At 35.8% G+C, this 20312-nt stretch overlaps 1 protein-coding gene across 1 annotated transcript in view; it reads right to left on the bottom strand.

Annotated features, from left to right (window-relative positions):
- Positions 1–1485: 1485 nt before the first annotated feature.
- The window catches only part of mycbpap (mycbp associated protein), a 19613-nt gene continuing 786 nt past the window's right edge, over positions 1486–20312 (bottom strand). The window contains 12 exon segments of the mRNA XM_073842499.1: positions 1486–1650; positions 1970–2092; positions 5206–5321; positions 5391–5491; positions 6003–6130; positions 7633–7740; positions 9726–9931; positions 9934–10128; positions 12029–12197; positions 13144–13252; positions 13326–13429; positions 20009–20112. Of these exon segments, the coding sequence (XP_073698600.1) occupies positions 1570–1650; positions 1970–2092; positions 5206–5321; positions 5391–5491; positions 6003–6130; positions 7633–7740; positions 9726–9931; positions 9934–10128; positions 12029–12197; positions 13144–13252; positions 13326–13429; positions 20009–20112 (1544 nt within the window). The 3' untranslated portion in view covers positions 1486–1569.

Below are 20312 nucleotides of genomic sequence, written 5' to 3'. Positions count from 1 at the left end.
GTTGTAAAGTTGGGCATTTTAACAGCCTTTTGCAGCCAGTCTCTAGCGGCCAGTCGATGAATTGCAGTTTAAGTCACTTGCGTGTTGGTTTCAATAGAGAGAGCGGGAGGTTGCCGCTTGGTAATTACTTTATTAATGCTAGCTAGCTAGTATTTATTTACAGTCTCATTTTTCGGATGTAATGGAGGCCAGCTAGCAGGTAAACATCACTCTCCTCATCTCAAGAGACGCACTAGGAACTGCTGTTAACGGTTGCAGCACTTAGCCTCCTTGTTAGTGCGTCCGCCTCCCATGTCGAAGACCCGGGTTCGAGACCCGCTTGGTGCGGATGTGAGTACAACCCCAGTGGAGGGGGTAACGTGGAAAACGGTGAAACTTCCAAAATGGAATTAAAAATTAGCAATAAAAATCCGTTTTAATTATCCACTTTAAGATTAACTACAATACCTCATTTTGATTTTGAACACAGATTTAACTTACCTTTCTTAATGAGGTTGCAGCTTCGGTCTGTTGACGGTTACAATTTAAAACCGTTGCTGGTGGGTATTTAAACCAACTACTGAGTTGTCGCTAACATAACCTGACAACCTTAAAATTTACTTTTTTGTATCAAAATTTATCCAACATATAGTAACCCAATATACAGTGGCTGGGGTTTCAAAATTGTTATTATTATTTATAAATGTTTAGTCTGCTAAATACTTTATGTAGCCCTGCTCCCTTTCACCTTGTCTTCTGTCTTCTATTTGTTGGATATTTTTACTATTAATGAACCACTCGTTTTAAAGTCTTCCTAGTCTACTGACATTTGTTGTGACATCCACTTCGAAGAATTACATAAGTAAATCTGTTTTACCAGCTAATTACTCTTCGACAGCAATGCTACAGCTCTACCGCAAAAACGGAATTCTAAAGATGGCTGCGCACTTGTTTCTCCGATAATAAAGTATTACAAAAATCTCTTTATTTTAATAAATCGTTATCTGCATATAGCTTAGTTTTTATATATTTGCTTGCATTGTATACTGAAAGAACAATCACAACAGACTTGGCCAGCTGAGCAATCAGAGTATAGTAGGCTTATGGAAGGAAGGGGTTTACCAACTTTAACTGCTTTGAACAAATTGTTTCAAAATTTGCTAATATAAAATGTATATTCTGAGAGAATTACAATGTTTTCTGACCTATGTTGTAGGGGACTCCAACTCAATATTAGGACACTTTAAAGTAACATACGACCTGCTCTTTAAAACCAAAGACTTTGTAGGAAGACTGTGCACTAAGCTATGCTAAAAGTAATATCGCCAGAACAGGAGAACGGCTGAATGGATTTCAAAATGGTAAAACTCAACTTATTAACTCGGGGGTAGTTGGAGAATGAGCCTATTTCCAAAAAAAGTGGAGTGTTCCTTTTAAAGGGACTTTGTTAAAACTCACTGCACACTCAAACACATTCAGAAACACATCCAAGGTTCTTCTGGAGGGCAAAATTACATTTACTGACACATGCGATTAGGATCTTACACTTTTGACAATATGTAATTAGAGAAATGAAGACAGACGAAAGTATTACGATGTTGTCTGAGTGTGTTGAGCGTCATCGAGTAAATCACACAGAGAATCCACCATCGTCTCCATCAGCACATACACCTGAAACACACATCAGCACATCGTGACTAATATGACAGCATGAATCACGAGGTGTGAATGTGTGATGATAAATCATGAAGGAGTGCGGGAGTGTTCGGCTCTGTCATAAGGGTGTCATGACAATCACACAACCATAGAAGAAAAGAAGAAAAAATTATATACAAATTTTTTTTTAATACATGCTGTTTTTGATTTCTGAAGGATCATGTGACACTCAAGACTGGAGTAATAATGCATCTTAACATGTATTAATTTAGAAAACACCTGTTTTAAATTGTATATTTTCACCAAAGTCTTTGATCTAATAAATCTAATGTACCTGTGTGTGCAGCAGAGCTCTGTATGTGTCCTGTAGTGTGCGTTCAGTAGTAAAGCTGGAGTCTCTCTCTTCTGTGTCTGTCTTCCTCTCCTCTGGCACATGTTTCCTCATGCTCCCATGTTCCTACACACACACACACACACACACACACACACACACACACACACACAGAGGGTATTAAAAGCACATATTTGTAAGTGTCAGAGCGCAGCGTGTCAGTCTGAGTGTTTATACTGCCGCTCTGAGTCTGTGTGTGTGAGAGAGAGACAGATCAGAGAGAGAGAGACAGGTTGAGAGTGGTAGCGGGTGTGAAAGCGTGCAGCTGTCCTGCGCTGAGTGCACTTAGCATGACGCCCACAGAGCATGAGTCAGCGAGAGACGCGCTCTATTGAGTGAGCGGCCTACAAGGACAGCAGAGTCAGCCATCAGACGCCTTACAAACCCACAACAACGCCAGACCACAGGCTTCAGCTTCTCCACAACACTCAAACCCAACCACTGATTATAAGACTGCTGTGGAGGGTTGCTAAACAGTTTTGGGTGGTTGTTACACTGTTGCTAAGATGTTCTTGATGGTTGTTATGCATCTAATAAGGTTTTGCTAAGATGTTCCATGTTGCTATGCAGTAGCTAAGGACCACTAAATAGTTTCTAAGATGTTCTGGGTGGTGCTAGCATGATCTGTTCTGACTGATTGCTAAGATTGACTAAAATGTATTGGTAAGTTGCTAAGAAGTTGCTAGGGAGTACTGGGTGGTTGTTATGCTGTTGCTAGGGTGTTCTTGATGGTTACCAGGGTCTTTTGGGTGGTATGCAGTTTCTAGGGTGTTCTAGTTGTTTGTTATGCAATTGATAGGGTTTTGCTAAATGTTCTTGGTTGCTATAGGGTGTATTGATTGGTTGCAAGGGAATTTTGTATTGTTGCAATGCAGTTGCTAGGGAGTTCTGAATGGTTGCTATACAAATGATAGGGGTTTGCTAAGATGTTCTTGGTTGCTAGGGTATTCTGTGCTGTTGCTATACAGTTGCTAGGGAATTCTGGATGGTCGCTAAGATGTTCTGTCTGATTGCTAGGGTGTTTGTGGAGGCTGTTACGTTGTTGTCCAGGTGTTCTGAGTGATCACTGTTCCGTTGCTAGGGTGTTCTGGGTGGTCGCTAAGCAGTTACTAAGGTGGTCTGGATGGTTTATGGGTAACTAGGGTGTTCTGGGTGGTTGCTATGCAGTTTCTAGGGTGTTCTAGGTGTTTGTTATGCAATTGATAGGGTTTTGCTAAGATGTTCTTGGTTGCTAGGGTGTATTGATTGGTTACAAGGGAATTCTGTATTGTTGCCATGCAGTTGCTAGGGAGTTCTGAATGGTTGCTATGCAAATGATTGGGTTTTGCTAAGATGTTCTTGGTTGCTAGGGTATTCTGTGCTGTTGCTATACAGTTGCTAGGGAATTCTGAATGGTCGCTAAGATGTTCTATCTGATTGCTAGGGTGTTCTTGGAGGCTGTTATGTTGTTGTCCAGGTGTTCTCAGTAATTACTGTTTAGTTGCTAGGGTGTTCTGGGTTGTCGCTAAGCAGTTACTAAGGTGTTCTGGATTTGTTTATGGGTAACTAGGGTGTTCTAGGTGGTTGCTAGGCAGTTTCTAGGGAGTTCTGGGTTCTGGTCACTAAGATGTTCTTGGTGCTTTCTAGGGTGAACTGACTGGTTGCTAAGGTGTTTCGGGTGGTTGCTAAGATGTTCTTGATGGTTGCTATGGTGATCTTACTGTTATCTAAGGTGTTTTGACTGGTTGATATGCAGTAACTAGGGTGTTCTGGGTGGTTGCTAAGATGTTCTTGATGGTTGTTAGGGTGACCTGACTGGTTGCTAGGGTGTTCCAAGTGGTTGCTATTCAGTAACTAGGGTGTTCTCTGTGGTTGCTAAGATGTTCTTGATGGTTGCTATGGTGATCTTACTGTTATCTAAGGTATTTTGACCGGTTGATATGCAGTAACTAGGGTGTTCTGGGTGGTTGCTAAGATGTTCTTGATGGTTGTTAGGGTGACCTGACTGGTTGCTAGGGTGCTCCAAGTGGTTGCTATGAAGTAACTAGGGTGTTCTCTGTGGTTGCTAAGATTTCATTGTTGGTTGCTAGGGTGACATGACTGGTTGCTAGGTTGTTCTGAGTGGTTGCTATTAAGTAACTAGGGTGTTCTCTGTGGTTGCTAAGATGTTCTTGATGGTTGCTATGGTGATCTTACTGTTATCTAGGGTGTTCTGACTGGTTGATATGAAGTAACTAGGGTGTTTTGGGTGGTTGTTGAGATGTTCTTGATGGTTGCTAGAGTGATCTGACTGTTTCCTAGGGTGTTCTGAGTGGTTGACATGCAGTAACTAGGGTGTTTTGTGTGGTTGCTAAGGTATTCTTAGTGCTTTCTAGGGAGACCTGACTGGTTGATAGGGTGTTCCAAGTAGTTTATATGATGTTGTAGGTGGTTGCAATGTAGTTGCTAGGGTGTTCTGGCTTCTGGTTGCTAAGATTTTCTTGGTGCCTGCTAGGGTGACCTAGGGTGTTCTGAGGGTTGCTATCCAGTTATTAGAGTGTTCTGGGTGGTTGCTAAGATGTTCTGAATGGTTGCTAGGGTGATCTGACTGATTGCTAGGGTGTTCTAAGTAGTTGCTATGCAGTTTCTAGTTTGTTCTGGGTGGCTGATATGCATTTGCTAAGGCGGTTTGGGTGGTTTATGTGGTAACTAGTGTGTTTTGGGTGGTTGCTATGCAGTTGATAGGGTGTTCTCAGTGATTACTGTTTAGTTGCTAGGGTGTTCTGGGTGGTTGCAAAGCAGTTACTAAGGTGTTCTACTAAGTACTAAGGTGGTTGCTAGGGTGACCTGACTGGTTGCTAGGGAGGTTGCTAATGCAGTTTCTAGGGTGTTCTGGAAGGCAACCATGCATTTGCTAGGGAGTTCCAGGTGGTTGCTCATTTGTTCTAAGTGTGAAGTGACTGAATGCTAGGATGTTCTGAGTGGTTGCTAGGGTGACCTGATTGGTTGCTAGGGTGTTCTGGGTGGTTGCTAGGTGTTTTCTTCATTTATTTCTTCCGGTCTGTAGACGAGAATCAAGTTTTGTGTGATTTTGTCAGCTGTTTTCTGCTCCAGCAGGTGAAGTGCTGCATCTGTTCAGTGATGTGAGGACAGCGGTGTGTGTGTTGAGATTTGCTGTCCTCTGCTGGTAAGCATCATCATCATCACTCTCTCTCTCTCACCTCTAGTGCTGTCAGTGCTGTTCCTCTCGCTCCTCTGGTCTCCACCAGCTCTTGGACACTCGCTCGTCTCCTCTCGTCCTTCATCAGCAGCGCTTCTTCTCTCTGCTCCTCCTCAGCTGTGGATCAGCACAGTTAATGTCAGACCTCAGCCTTCATGCATGAGTGTTTGTGTATTTTGTCCTCACAGGTGTCAGTCCAGGTGTTGTTCTCCTGAAGGCCCAGTGTGTGTCTCAGTCTCACAGATTCACAGACCAAACCGTCCAGCAGCTCTCTCCATAACTGCACACTGCACACACACACACACACACACACACACACGATCATCATCATCATCAGCAGCATTATCACCAGGTGTGTGTGTGTGTGTTAGAGGATGGATATCCGAGCCGAGCCCGACGGTACCCGACGGAACCCGACGGGTCGGGCCGGGTTCGGACAGATATTTAGAAAGGATGCTCGGGTTCGGGTCGGGCTCGGTCACCTCAGCGCGATAGTGCGCCCGTGTTATAACGGCACTTTTTGCCCAGTGTGCACTGACGCTCTCATCTGTTGACATTTCCGAACGCTTTTTTTACAGTTGCTTAATAAAAGCGGGCTTTCCACACAAAAAAAGTGCATGTGTCATTAGTATGAGTGAAAAAAGAGATTTTAACTGTGTCGGGCTGGGATCGGGCTCGGACATAAATATCTGAATGCTTGTCGGGCTCGGGTCGGGTTCGGTTACTGCTCTGTCGGACTCGGGCCGGGCTCGGACAAAAAAATGCGGCCCGATCCGCACTCTAGTGTGTGTGTCTCACCTGATGTCACATGCTGTCACAGGTGTGTTGTGTATCTGCGGTTGCTGCAGTTCCAGGATCAGTGAGTTAAACTGACTCAGACTTGTCTCTCTGCTCTCATCGTCTGTCCCAGACACGGACAGCAGCGCCTAGTGGACAAACACACACACTGACTTCACCTGAACATCATATACTTACCCTCACAACACACCAAACCTGTGCAAATGTCTTTCTTTCTTAAGTGAGACTCAAAAGGAAACGTTTAGCAGAATGTTCATGCAGCTCTTCAGCTGACAGTAAATGGAGATCTTCAGTGGCTTTATTTCATTCTGGCCATCACAAAACGAACCAGGCAGCTTAATAAAACTTGAATACGGTACACACAGTCATATGCACTCTGGTTATGCTGCTTCTTTGTCATTTTCAAGCTTTCAAGGTCACTTTGTACAGTCATTTTTATTGAGAAGTGCTGCATAAAGAAGACTGTGTTCCTCAGAAGAAAGAAAGACATATGGGTTTAAAGATACATGACAGTGTGTAAATGATGACAGAAATTACACACTTATTCTATACACTTATTTTATTATCACTATATATATATAAACACAAGTTATTTCTATAGATTTTTGTCTTTTACTTTACTTTTAAAGTTTCAGTAATTTTGTTGTGCAGTTTGTCATTTTTATTAATTTTTATAATATCTACAGTTTCTATGTATTTTTTTAATTATTACATTTTTATTTTATTTACTAGATTACATTTTAGATATTTTAGTATTTGAAGCACTTAAATGAAAAGTGTACTCTTTTTTATATTGTATGTAATTTTATTTTAGTCAATATTCATTACATAATAATATTATTATATATTATACATATTATTATTATTATTATTATTATAGTTTCAGTTAACTGTATATATTATAATAGATTTAATTGAATATATTTATATAATATTTATATAATTGTATATAATATATGACTTTTTTCATAAAAGTAATGACAAAGTAATGAGAATTTGTAGGAAAATGTACTTAAATGTCATGAAAATGTCACAAATGCCAAAAATGATCCTAATTAAAAAAAAAAATGATTTAAATGTTTATAATATAATATAATATAATTAATATAATATAATATAATATAATTTTTTGTTTTGCTTTTAATGTCTGTACAGTTTCTGTGCCTTTTTTTAATTATTACATTTTTATTTATTTACTTGATTACATTTGAGATATTTTAGTATTTGAAGTTCTCAAATTAAAAGTGTGCAGTTTTTTTACATTGTATCTAATTTTATTTCAGTCAATGTTTATTAAACAACAATAATAATACCTATTATTATAATCATTGTTATTAATATTATTATTATTATTAATATTATCAACTGAAATAATATATCACTTTTTCACATTATACCAATGGGGATACAATTTGTCTCCATCAAAGTAATGAGAATTTGTGGTAAAATGTGCTGAAATGTCATTAAAATAATGTCACAAATGCCAAAACTGGTCCTAAAAATCATCTAAATTTAATTAAAAAAAATATTTTCTTATTTTTCCTTTTGATTTGGGGAGACCTGTGCATCCCGATAATCATCCTCACAGCAAATACATTCAGTTCATATGAATCATGCATGTCCGCGGTACCTGTCTGAGTGTGTGTAATGACAGATCCCACGGCGGCACCTGTCCTGACCCATTGACCTGCTCCCATAAGCCCCGCAGCGCCTCCACAGGCTCACGCCGGTACTGCACCTGCCCAAAATACATCAGCCAGAAAATAACACAACCAGACCCAACCATAAACCCCCAGAACAACGTGTTTCTGCCGCATTCATTTTGTGAGGATGGTCTGTCAGTTCCGGGTTCAATAACGCTGTTCTCCGGCGGGAACACAAGGAACCGACACATGCTGAGCTGTACCCAGAGCTTCAGTCATGTTCTGGCCTAAATTACACGACTCAAGCAATTATCCTCTTAATGGAGCTGATTATCGCCGTTTGTGTGGACAGGAACAGTGTTTAACAAGCTGCTGCGAGTGAAGACCGAACAACGAGCAAAAAACTAGAGGAACAAGTCCAAATGTTAAATATACGGACGTGCTTGAAGCTCTCGTCCTTCCTGCTTAAAAACTGAAAATTATGAAACCTTGGAAAACACACAGGACTGGCCAAATATAATACATGACATGGCCAAATGACTGTATTACATCCTTTCATATTAAAAGATGGTTGTTATTGTCATGATGTAAGGTTTATGGTGCAAATATTACTCAACGAACGGCAGGAAATGCAAGGAAATCAACATATTATGTTGATTAAATGTAATCATCTGAGCTGAAATGCACCACAGCGCTGTTTTTTGTAATTATATGTGCTTATAGAGTCTTTTCATCAAGCTGTTATTCAGGGCTGATGAGGATCTCAAGGATTTTTGGGTAAATCGATGGTGTCTGACTCACATCTGCGGTAAAAGCACTTCTGTTTCTTTTTGTACAGAACTGGATGATAATGACACTGATATTTGTACATGAAAATATGTGAAAACACTGATTCATTTCTAGTATAAGCCTGTATATTCCCGTATATATGGCTGTATAGCTTTGGTGTGATGCATTGAAAGGGACCACATGCCATATTAATTATTTTAGTAATTTAAATGGTATGTATTTTAACATAAATATTTATGCTTAATAAATAACAAATACACACATACAAAACATAAATTCTAATGTTCATGAATAAAATATTTAGAAATAATACTGTTTTAACAATTTTAAAACATTAGAAACTAACATAAAACAACAGTTACATCATTCATTGAATTAATTAATTTATTTATTAATAATAAATTAATTTAATCAAAAAAATTGACATCAGAGAGAGAGAGAGAAAGAAAGATTGCCAAAAAATTCAAATACATAAAATAAATGTTTTATGTATGAATTGTTCGAAGGTGATTATTATTAAATTGAATAATAACAATCAACTTTTAATTAAATTGATCAAAAGTGACAGTAAAGACATTTATAATGTCTTTTGAATTTTATTATCAATGCAATAATTTAACAAAATAAAAATACATTTTAGAGCGAAAGAGAGAGATTACATAAAATTCTAATTTAAATAAAACCTTAAATGGGTCAAAGAAAAAAAAGGGTTTAAGCGTTAAAAACAATAAGTGTAATGCGGCTTTAAATTGTTGTTGCTTTTCCAAAAAAAAAAAAAAAAGTTTTCTGTTTAATTTAATTGCATTTTTGTTTTTGTTTTTCAGAGCAAAATATAAATATCACACGTTTCCCTAATTTAAAGAAGACACCACTAAAATGTCATTCAGTGTAACAATCTTTTCAGGCATATTTACAACAAAAATCAATTAATGACATATTAAAAGACATTCACCCCAAATATTAATTAGTTTTTTTTTTTTAATTTGCCACTATCCTAGGTTTTACCCATTTGTCATGAAGAATATTTACTCATTTAAAACACCATAAAATGAATTATGCTCCCTTATTGTTTTATATATTTCAATATGTACAAGTAACTTTTATTACTATTTTTTTATTCATTTATTTTGTATTATTATTACTATTTTTTATATAATGCAGAAGCTTTTAACACAGCTTATCCAATCTAACATGAGCTATAAATATCAGTTTCATAATGTGGTCATGTAACGAGGTCCGTCCAGCAGTGAGATCAGTGTGTAATGCTGTATATAATGCTGTGGTCACGTACGTGAGGGTTGATCGTGTGGAACAGCTCCTCGTCTGTGATGTAGAGATCAGCAGGAGAACTGGGCCGCTCTGGAGTGTGAACTCCTCTCAGCAGATCTCTGACGATCCGTCCACACAGAGACACGGACGCTTTCTGCTCCAGCTCCTTCTACACACAGAGAGAGAATATCATGTTTAATAAATGAATGTTTTTATTTAATTAAATGGCACACACACCTCCAGTGCGGCTCTCAGCTGTGCGCTGGTGTCCTGCTCTAAAGCCACGCCCCTCAGAGTGACCCGCAGTGAAGCTCCGCCCATCAGCACCGGGTGTGTGTTCAGACGCCAAACCTCAGTCATGATGCCCGCACACGCGCTCTTGAAGATGAAGCTGATGCGTTTAGTGCTGCCGGGCAAAATCACAGCTGACAGAAACAATCAGACACACATCAGTGTGTAGCAAGTCGAGAGTGTATAATATGGCATACAGTCAGACCAAACATTTCTCACAGTTTATTCACTATAGTTTAGAAAATGGTAATAAAATATGACAAGAGCTCAGAGTCAAGCTGTGTCAGAACAAATCATCTTGATAATGTCAGATGACTTTGATAGAAAGGTATGTAATGGATCGCAATCGACCAAAAAATATTCAATATTTACACAACTAGCAATACTTTGCTGAGCAATAACCAAGCAATGCTTTTTGTTCAGTCTGTGCTGTAAAAAGGTCACATTAGCAAATAAAGAAAAAAAAAAAAAACATTTAATCTCTTAACTGTCACGAGAAAATGCATTATCCAAACTTAAATTGTTGTAATTCATTTTTTTGAATGCAGACCTGAGGTTGGACTTATTGTACTATTAATTTTTTTAAATTGCTATAAATATACTGTATATTTATAAAAACAAATTGTTAAAAATTGCTATAGATTAAAGCCATATGTCTACATAAGTTGTGTTCCAAATTTCCAAAAAAATTCCCAAAAATTCCAAAGTTGATATAAAAAAAAAAACTGAGGTTCATATGCAATTTTGTTAGTAACACTTTCTATGAAGCCCGTATTTATAATACATTATAAGGGTTTTCTTAAGGCCTTATAATGAATGCATAATGCATTATAAAAACACCTTATAATATGTTATATCATGAGTATTCATAAGAACAATTTTAATGTATTATAATTTTTACTTATTTGTGGTTAAAGCTTTTAAGAGTATGATTACCTCCTCATAGTTATAACGTATTATAAGTTTCTTATCTTGCCATGTAAGGCATTACACTTTACTTAAAGCATATAAAGACCACTTATAAGTAATTGTTATACTATTTCCCAAAGAACCCTAAGATCAGGAATCAAATCAGATTTGATCACATTTGTATTATCAGTGTGATTATTTTGATTATATATCCTTTAGACAGCTTATGATAAGTAACTCTGCTACTCCATGTCAACTAGCAGTAATTATTATTACTAGTATGCTAAATATATGCTAACACTAAATTTTGATGTTTCCCCCAAAGACAAACTATTATATTATATATTATAAGTAACTTTGCAAGTACATGAACCTTCTAGCTAGCCCAACCTTAGTCTACTAATACTCTAAGGAGTGTTAGTTGACATGTAGTTGGAAAGTTTAAGCTTATAGTAAATAGACTAAGTGGACCGTTAAAATAAACTGTAATATAATGTAAAAAATAAATGTAATATGATATAGTCCTTTATAAATGAAGTATACCTCAAATAATCAAGTATTGTAATTGCTGTTATGATGTAATATTATGAGATGATATTACATATTATAATGTTTTTATAATGCATTATGCATTCATTATAATGTCTTAGAAATAGGACTAGGTTTAGGTGTAGGGTAGGTGTAGGGCCATAGAAAATACGGTTTGTACAGTATGAAAACCATTACGCCTATGAATTTTTCCCATAAAACATGTAAACCCAACGTGTGTGTGTGTGTGTGTGTGTGTGTGTGTGTATACCTGGTATTCATCACGTTGTGGGGACCAAATGTCCCCACAAGGATAGGAATACCAGTAGATTTTGACCTTGTGGGGACATTTCTCAGGTCCCCATGAGGAAACAGGCTTATAAATCATGCACAATGAGTTTTTTTGAGGAAGTAGAAGTGTGCACAATCTCCTGTGAGGGCTAGGTTTAGGTGTAGGGTAGGTGTAGGGCGATAGAAAGTACGGTTTGTACAGTATAAAAACCATTACGCCTATGGAATGTCCCCATAAAACATGTAAACCCAACATGTGTGTGTGTGTGTGTGTGTGTGTGTGTGTGTGTGTGTGTGTGTGTGTACCTGTAGAGCTATTGAAGTAGAAGTGTTGAGTGAGTGTGTGAGTTTGCATCAGTTTCTCCCAGCTGTAGTAAATCGCAGTACTTCCCTCATTCTTTAACTCCAGATCAGCGTTCACACTCTGTCCTGTGATTGTCTCAAACATCAGCCTGACAGAGATGCCCTCCTGCCCCTGACACACACACACACACACACACACACACACACACACACACACACACACACACACACACACACCTGTGTAACAAACTGTAAGAGTGTTAATCTTTTCAGTCAGTACTACAGCCAAGAGCCACTTGAGATTGCAGTGTTTTACCACGGTTAAGGAGAGTTTTAAGCCATTAGACAATACAATACTTAGTGCAATACTCCACCAACCAGACGTTTGAGTGGCATTTAATTTCACCAAGCTGATTACTCACACAGATCATGTTTTCATGCCACTTTAAGTCTTATTTTGATGTAACAAAATGGTTATAATTAAGTGTGAGTTGTTTACTTAGTTTTTAAAATTAGTCCTCCCTATTAACGCCATTATATTCAGACCACGAACACAAGTTTGTCGTATGAACAATCACAGATGAATGTAACCAGTTACTGTATATCCAATCATATCGCGAAGGAGGCATTGCCTCATCTCACCTGACGTTCCTCCATTCATTTTCAATTACCCCCAAAAAACTCACAGGACGCTTAGGGGGTTCTGTTTAAAGTCAATGGGAGCAGGGGAGGTGATAGAGGCACAGACTCTCACTAAAACTTTGTTTTATTTTTGGACTACAAATTTTTTTCTCATCCAATATTTTAAGGAGACACTGCCTCCCTGACATTTATACAGTAAATATATATACAGTATATAAAACGGAATTTTGAATCTATTTTGCATTTTGGAGCTCTTTACATTTTTGAAGCTCTTAATTTAGATTTTTGCAGCTTTTAAGATTTAATTAAATTATCAACAATCCAACATTACAAATCAATAAATCATTAGATGGGAGTCTCTTATTCACTTGCTCTATATCGTGACATATAGAGTTGTGGTGATGTATAGTGACTCATGTGGTGATATAAGATCTCCATCCTGCCTCCTACCTCAGACCTGTTTTATCTGTTCATACCTGGTGGGAGGAAGTGCTGCCGGTCCAAAGCGCCAGATCCCCACAAATCCTGAGAGCAGGACGCAGCTCTACGTCCGTCAGCACGTCCTCATACGCCGCCAGAGGGGCTCTGTGAGAGAATGAAGAAAAGTCAAACACAAACCAGTTTATCAGGATCAAAGTCACAAGATATGGAGTCATACTGGTTCTCCTTCTGCTCTTCATCCTCGTCTTCCCTTTCATCCAGCAGAGGAGAATGTGAAGTGATGGGAAGACCAGAACCAATCACCTCCAGACCTTCAGCCTCCTGAGAGCAGAAACAGAACAGATGAGATCTCTGAAACACCTCTGCTTCTCATATACTAATAGAGACTCTAGATGAGATCTTTATCCACAGAATAACAACTCATTTCATGCATTTCTTTCCCAACTCTATATATTTCTTAGCGGCTCCATGTTCTCTTGCTGTATGACCACTACACTCTGAAAAATGCTGGGTTAGTTTTTTAACCCAAAAGCTGGGTTTATTTTGTTGGGTTGAGTTATTTTAATATTTTTACCAGGTGCTTGGTAGTTTTTCTGCACTCTGAAAAATGCTGGGTTATTTTTATTTATTTTTTTACCCAAATGCTGGGTTCATTTTATTGGGTAATTTATTTATTTAAATTGGGTGCTGGGGAGTTTTTCTGTATCTAAGCTGCTGTCAACTTGGTAAAAGCTGCTGATTTTTAATTTTCAGCCAATTTTTGGTCAGCAATATAATACATTTGACACAATAATTGACTTAAAACAACCCAGCATTTTGGGTAAATACTTTTTTTTTTCCAGCACTAGGTTGCCAAATAACCCATGTTGGGTTGTTTTTAACCCAGCATTTTAGTGACTCGTTTGGGTCTTAATTTCTCCAAGGAGATGCATCTGAGACACACTACTGTGAGATAAGAGTCTCAATAAATCCGCTGATTAATAAACACTCAAGCTGAACGTGAGTGTTTGTGATGATCAGCTGAGAGGTTTTGTTTTAATAAGCCAAGCTGTTTAGAAACCAAACCTGCAGATAAGCTGCAACGAGTCCTTCGAGAACAAACAGAGTGATCACAAACACACTAACACTAACTGAAAAGCAAATGGAGGGATTCTCTTCTCTAACAAATGACAATGCATCTTAAAATGCAGCATGGTTTAGCTGTCAAACTATTGAAAAAGAGATAAAGGGTCTACAGTTGCAATCACAATTATTCAACCCCCCAGAGGCTACAGTACTTGACAATTACAAGCTTTTTTAAAGGCCCAGGACTTTATAAAAATTCCATCTATAACAGATTACTGGCATAATAAAAACGATAGTGTCAATCATGTCAATACATTTCTTTTTTTAATTTTGGATGACAGACCATGAATGTCTTTCTGCAGCACTAAACTTACTCAATTTAAATTGTTCATTGTACTTGTCAAAGTCCTGTCAACTTCATTCTTAGTTAAGACAACTTGACAGTTTAAACTTAAATTATGTTTATTGCACTTGTTTTATAAAGTCCTGTCAACTTTTTTTAGTTGAGACAACTTGACAATTTAAGTTCATTTAACTTAAATTATGTTTATTGCGCTTGTTTTATAAAGTCCTGTCAACTTTTTTTAGTTGAGACAACTTGACAATTTAAGTTCATTAAACTCAAATTATGTTTATTGCGCTTGTTTTATAAAGTCCTGTCAACTTTTTTTAGTTGAGACAACTTGACAATTTAAGTTCATTTAACTTAAATTATGTTTATTGCGCTTGTTTTATAAAGTCCTGTCAACTTTTTTTAGTTGAGACAACTTGACAATTTAAGTTCATTTAACTTAAATTATGTTTATTGCGCTTGTTTTATAAAGTCCTGTCAACTTTTTTTAGTTGAGACAACTTGACAATTTAAGTTCATTTAACTTAAATTATGTTTATTGCGCTTGTTTTATAAAGTCCTGTCAACTTTTTTTAGTTGAGACAACTTGACAATTTAAGTTTATTAAACTCAAATTATGTTTATTGCGCTTGTTTTATAAAGTCCTGTCAACTTTTTTTAGTTGAGACAACTTGACAATTTAAGTTCATTTAACTCAAATTATGTTTATTGCGCTTGTTTTATAAAGTCCTGTCAACTTTTTTTAGTTGAGACAACTTGACAATTTAAGTTCATTAAACTCAAATTATGTTTATTGCGCTTGTTTTATAAAGTCCTGTCAACTTTTTTTAGTTGAGACAACTTGACAATTTAAGTTCATTAAACTCAAATTATGTTTATTGCGCTTGTTTTATAAAGTCCTGTCAACTTTTTTTAGTTGAGACAACTTGACAATTTAAGTTCATTTAACTTAAATTATGTTTATTGCGCTTGTTTTATAAAGTCCTGTCAACTTTTTTTAGTTGAGACAACTTGACAATTTAAGTTCATTTAACTTAAATTATGTTTATTGCGCTTGTTTTATAAAGTCCTGTCAACTTTTTTTAGTTGAGACAACTTGACAATTTAAGTTTATTAAACTCAAATTATGTTTATTGCGCTTGTTTTATAAAGTCCTGTCAACTTTTTTTAGTTGAGACAACTTGACAATTTAAGTTCATTTAACTTAAATCATGTTTATTGCGCTTGTTTTATAAAGTCCTGTCAACTTTTTTTAGTTGAGACAACTTGACAATTTAAGTTCATTTAACTTAAATTATGTTTATTGCGCTTGTTTTATAAAGTCCTGTCAACTTTTTTTTAGTTGAGACAACTTGACAATTTAAGTTTATTAAACTCAAATTATGTTTATTGTACTTATAATAAATATATTTATAATATTGTATAATAAAGTCCTGCCAACTTCATTCTTAGTTAAGACAACTTGACAGTTTAAACTTAAATTATGTTTATTGCACTTGTTTTATAAAGTCCTGTCAACTTTTTTTAGTTGAGACAACTTGACAATTTAAGTTTATTAAACTCAAATTATGTTTATTGCGCTTGTTTTATAAAGTCCTGTCAACTTTTTTTAGTTGAGACAACTTGACAATTTAAGTTCATTTAACTTAAATTATGTTTATTGCGCTTGTTTTATAAAGTCCTGTCAACTTTTTTTTAGTTGAGACAACTTGACAATTTAAGTTTATTAAACTCAAATTATGTTTATTGTACTTATAATAAATATATTTATAATATTGTATAATAAAGTCCTGCCAACTTCATTCTTAGTTAAGACAACTTGACAGTTTAAACTTAAATTATGTTTATTGCACTTGTTTTATAAAGTCCTGTCAACTTTTTTTAGTTGAGACAACTTGACAATTTAAGTTTATTAAACTCAAATTATGTTTATTGCGCTTGTTTTATAAAGTCCTGTCAACTTTTTTTAGTTGAGACAACTTGACAATTTAAGTTCATTTAACTTAAATTATGTTTATTGCGCTTGTTTTATAAAGTCCTGTCAACTTTTTTTAGTTGAGACAACTTGACAATTTAAGTTTATTAAACTCAAATTATGTTTATTGTACTTATAATAAATAGATTTATAATATTGTATAATAAAGTCCTGCCAACTTCATTCTTAGTTAGGACAACTTTACAATTTAAGGCAGCAGAAACATTTTTTAGGTTAAACCTACATTTTTTTTTTACAGTGTTGTTGTTGTTGTTGTCAGCACCAAAGTACAATAAACTACTTTAACCTCTTCCAATGCCTATATTTACAAAAAATAGACTTCAGGGAACCCATACTCTGGTCTCTAGAGACTAAGTCAATTATTTCAATGATTGATGTGCCGATCAATGTTTACATTATCAGTAATCACTGTCACTTCAGAGAACTTGTGCACATCCCTATCAATAGTCGTAATGTTTATAATATATAGCTAGTGCTGTTGTGATGCTTATAAAATTTCACAATATAACAATTAATTTGAAATAACCAAATAAATGCATTCAGTAATTCTTACTATTTGGGATTTAAGACAAGTCTGTGGCTTTCCCAAAAAAGTTATTATGATGGTTTTTAAGATTCTTTTCAAGAATTTGAATCCTTCTTAAGTTTTGTCTTAAGAAAAAATACAAGAATGTTCTTAAGAAGAATTTTTGGGAATACAAAATTTTTTTCTTAGAAAATAAGAAGAAAATTACAGTTAGGAAGAAATTTCTTCTTAAGAATGGCACCTGGAGGACATACAAGAATATATTAAATCTAGGGTGTACTCATTTCTGCAATCCTTCATTTAAAACAAAATTGGCTAATTTACTTATCTTACAGAAAATATTGGTATATATTTAGTTTTTATTAAGTAGGCTATATGTGACCCTGGACCACAAAACCAGTCTTAAGTCGCTGGGGTATATTTGTAGCAATAGCCAAAAATACATTGCATGGGTCAAAATTTTTGATTTTTCTTTTATGCCAAAAATCATTAGGAAATTAAGTAAAGATCATGTCTATGAAGATTTTTTGTAAAATTCCTACTGTAAATATATCAAAATGTCATTTTTGATTAGTAATATGCATTGTTAAGAACCTAATTTGGACAACTTTAAAGGTGATTTTCTCAGTATTTTGATTTTTTGCACCCTCAGAGTCCTAATTTTCAAATAAATGTATCGCGGCCAAATATTGTCCTATCCTAACAAACCATACATCAACAGAAAGCTTATTTATTGAGCTTTCAAATGATGTATGCATCTCAGTTTTGTAAAATTTAACCTTATGACTGGTTTTGTGGTCCAGGGTCACATATGTTAAATGCATTTAAAATTTTTTGCATCATGAATTATATTAGTGATCATTAAGAAAATACATCTTTTATATTTATTCAGGGGGGGTGTACTCATTCATGCTGTGCAGTGTGCACTGTAAATGTGTAACACCAGAAAACAGCACATCCAGCATCTCACTAGCAGACGTGTGCTAATGTGTTCCCATCCCAGAGCTTGTGTTTCTGTGATAATCGCTAGTAATCAGCGCAGGAGATGCATGGATCTGCTCTCCGGGGGCTGATGGGTACATGTGTGCGGCTGAATACTAATGCAGACCACACAATAACAAAAACAGCCGCAGCAGACATGCAATCATTCCATCTAGACGACTAAATCAGAGGACATGAGATTATAGCCTGGAAAAGAGACACTCGTTCAGTTTTTAGGTGAAATCACAAGCACGTGAATAACTTATCCTGCCGTGGGCTTTCAAAGCTCGTGTGAGGCAGTGCTTTTAGCGACGGCACGTTTTACACGTGCAGGTATAGTTTGGGAACATATGTGTGAAGGAAAGACTGCTAATGAGCATCTTCAACTTGTCAATCACTCTGTGTTCCTTTGCTGTGATTGCAATGGTTGAAATGGCTGAAATGAGTCTTATGTACTTCTTCACAAAAGATCTGTGACGAGTTTGAAACATTTAATGCACGGACGCCTTTTGAAACTTTGTTCTGTAGACACTTTCTGCTTTCTTATTAAAGTTATAAGCGTTATGCTATAAGAACATTGAGATTAGAGTTTGAACATCTTACGTCAACTTACAAAAGCTTTCAAAAGTTTAGAGTCTGTAAGAGTTTTTAATTTTCAACGTCTCTTCTGCTCAGCAAAGCTGCTTTTAATTAAACGAACATGTTGTAAAATTGTGAAAATATTATTTTAATTTAAAATAGCTGTTTTCTATGTCAATAAATGTTCAAGTGTAATTTATTCCTGTGATCAAAGATGGATTTTCAGCATCACATGATCATTCAGAAATCATTCTAATATGCTGATTGGCGGCTCAAGAAACATTTCTGATGATTATCACTGTTGAAAACAGTTGTGCTGCCCAGTACTTTGATACATTTTGTTTTTCTGTATTCGCAGATGAATAGTAAGTTCAAAAGAATAGCTTTTATTGGAAATGGAAAGCCTTTGTAACGTTGTAAATGTCTTTACTGTGACTGTGGATCAATTTAATCCGTCCTTGATGAATAAAAGTAGGCCCTATTATTAAAAAAATAAAAATCCCACTGATGTGGTTAATTGTTAGACATATTTGCCATAAAAAATCTAAAAGTTAATTTTTTATTTCTTATTAAGTATTTGACAAATTCTTCTATAGAAAATGACTTATTCAAGGTTAAATTTTTTTCATGCATTTCCTGGCACTCAAATCCATGGCCTTGGTATCACTATTCTCTAGTGTTTGAGTCACAAGAATCACAATATCACACACCCAGAGAAACTCCTAAATTAAATATGTTCATATATCCTTTAAACACTGAAAAAAGAGTAAAATTACTGTATTTTTATTTTTTTAAGTAAAATTTGAGTATTGAATTAAGTAAAATCTATACTGAACTAAGTTAAGCTAAGTTAAGAGTTTGATGAGTCAAGCATTGGTAAGCATGTAAAATTCCGCTAATGATATAAATATAATATATTTAATGACTTAATAAGAAGATAGGTCACCTTCTAAATGCAATCTACTGTACTTCTAATCAATGACAGCAACTTTAAAAACACACATACGACATAAAAAACTGAGATTTATACATTATCTGAATAAATAAAATGTCCACTGATGTATGGTTTGTCTGGATGGGACAATATTTGGCGAGATACGACTATTTGAGTGTGCAAAAAATCTTAATATTGAGAAAATCGCCTTTAAAGCTGTCCAAATGAAGCTCTAAGCAATGCATATTACTAATGAAAAATTAAGTTTTGATTTATTTATGGTAGAAAATGTACAAAATAACTTTACGGAACAAGATTTTTACTTATATCCTAATGATTTCTGGCATAAAAGACACAACTAAAAACTGCTGGCTTTTGCTACAAATACACCCGTGCTACTTAAGACTGGTTTTGTGGTCCAGGGTCACAAATCAATAGTTGACTGAAATCATAGCTGTGTGTCTTACAGGAGGACTGAAGTCTCTCAGCACGTCCTTGAGTTGATGAAGACGCTGCTGCAGATACAAACTCTGATCCCAGCCGCCGTTCGTGTCTTCACAAAGAACATTACCTACAAACACACACAGTTGCACACCGTGAGAACATCACCGGCTGTCTAGTCGCATATGTGTTGTGCATGTGAAGACTGAGTTGATTTGTGTTGGACGGATGCCTGAAATGGCAAACAAGTGATTTCCTTTCATTTGACTAAATCTATCTGCAAATGATCCTCTCGTCTATTATAAAGAATCAATAACAATTTGATGTGAT

Source organism: Garra rufa, chromosome 6 (genome assembly GCF_049309525.1).
Source record: "Garra rufa chromosome 6, GarRuf1.0, whole genome shotgun sequence".
Lineage (NCBI taxonomy): Eukaryota > Metazoa > Chordata > Actinopteri > Cypriniformes > Cyprinidae > Garra > Garra rufa.
Note: the sequence above shows the minus strand (reverse complement) of the source record. Positions and strands in the feature narration are given on the sequence as shown.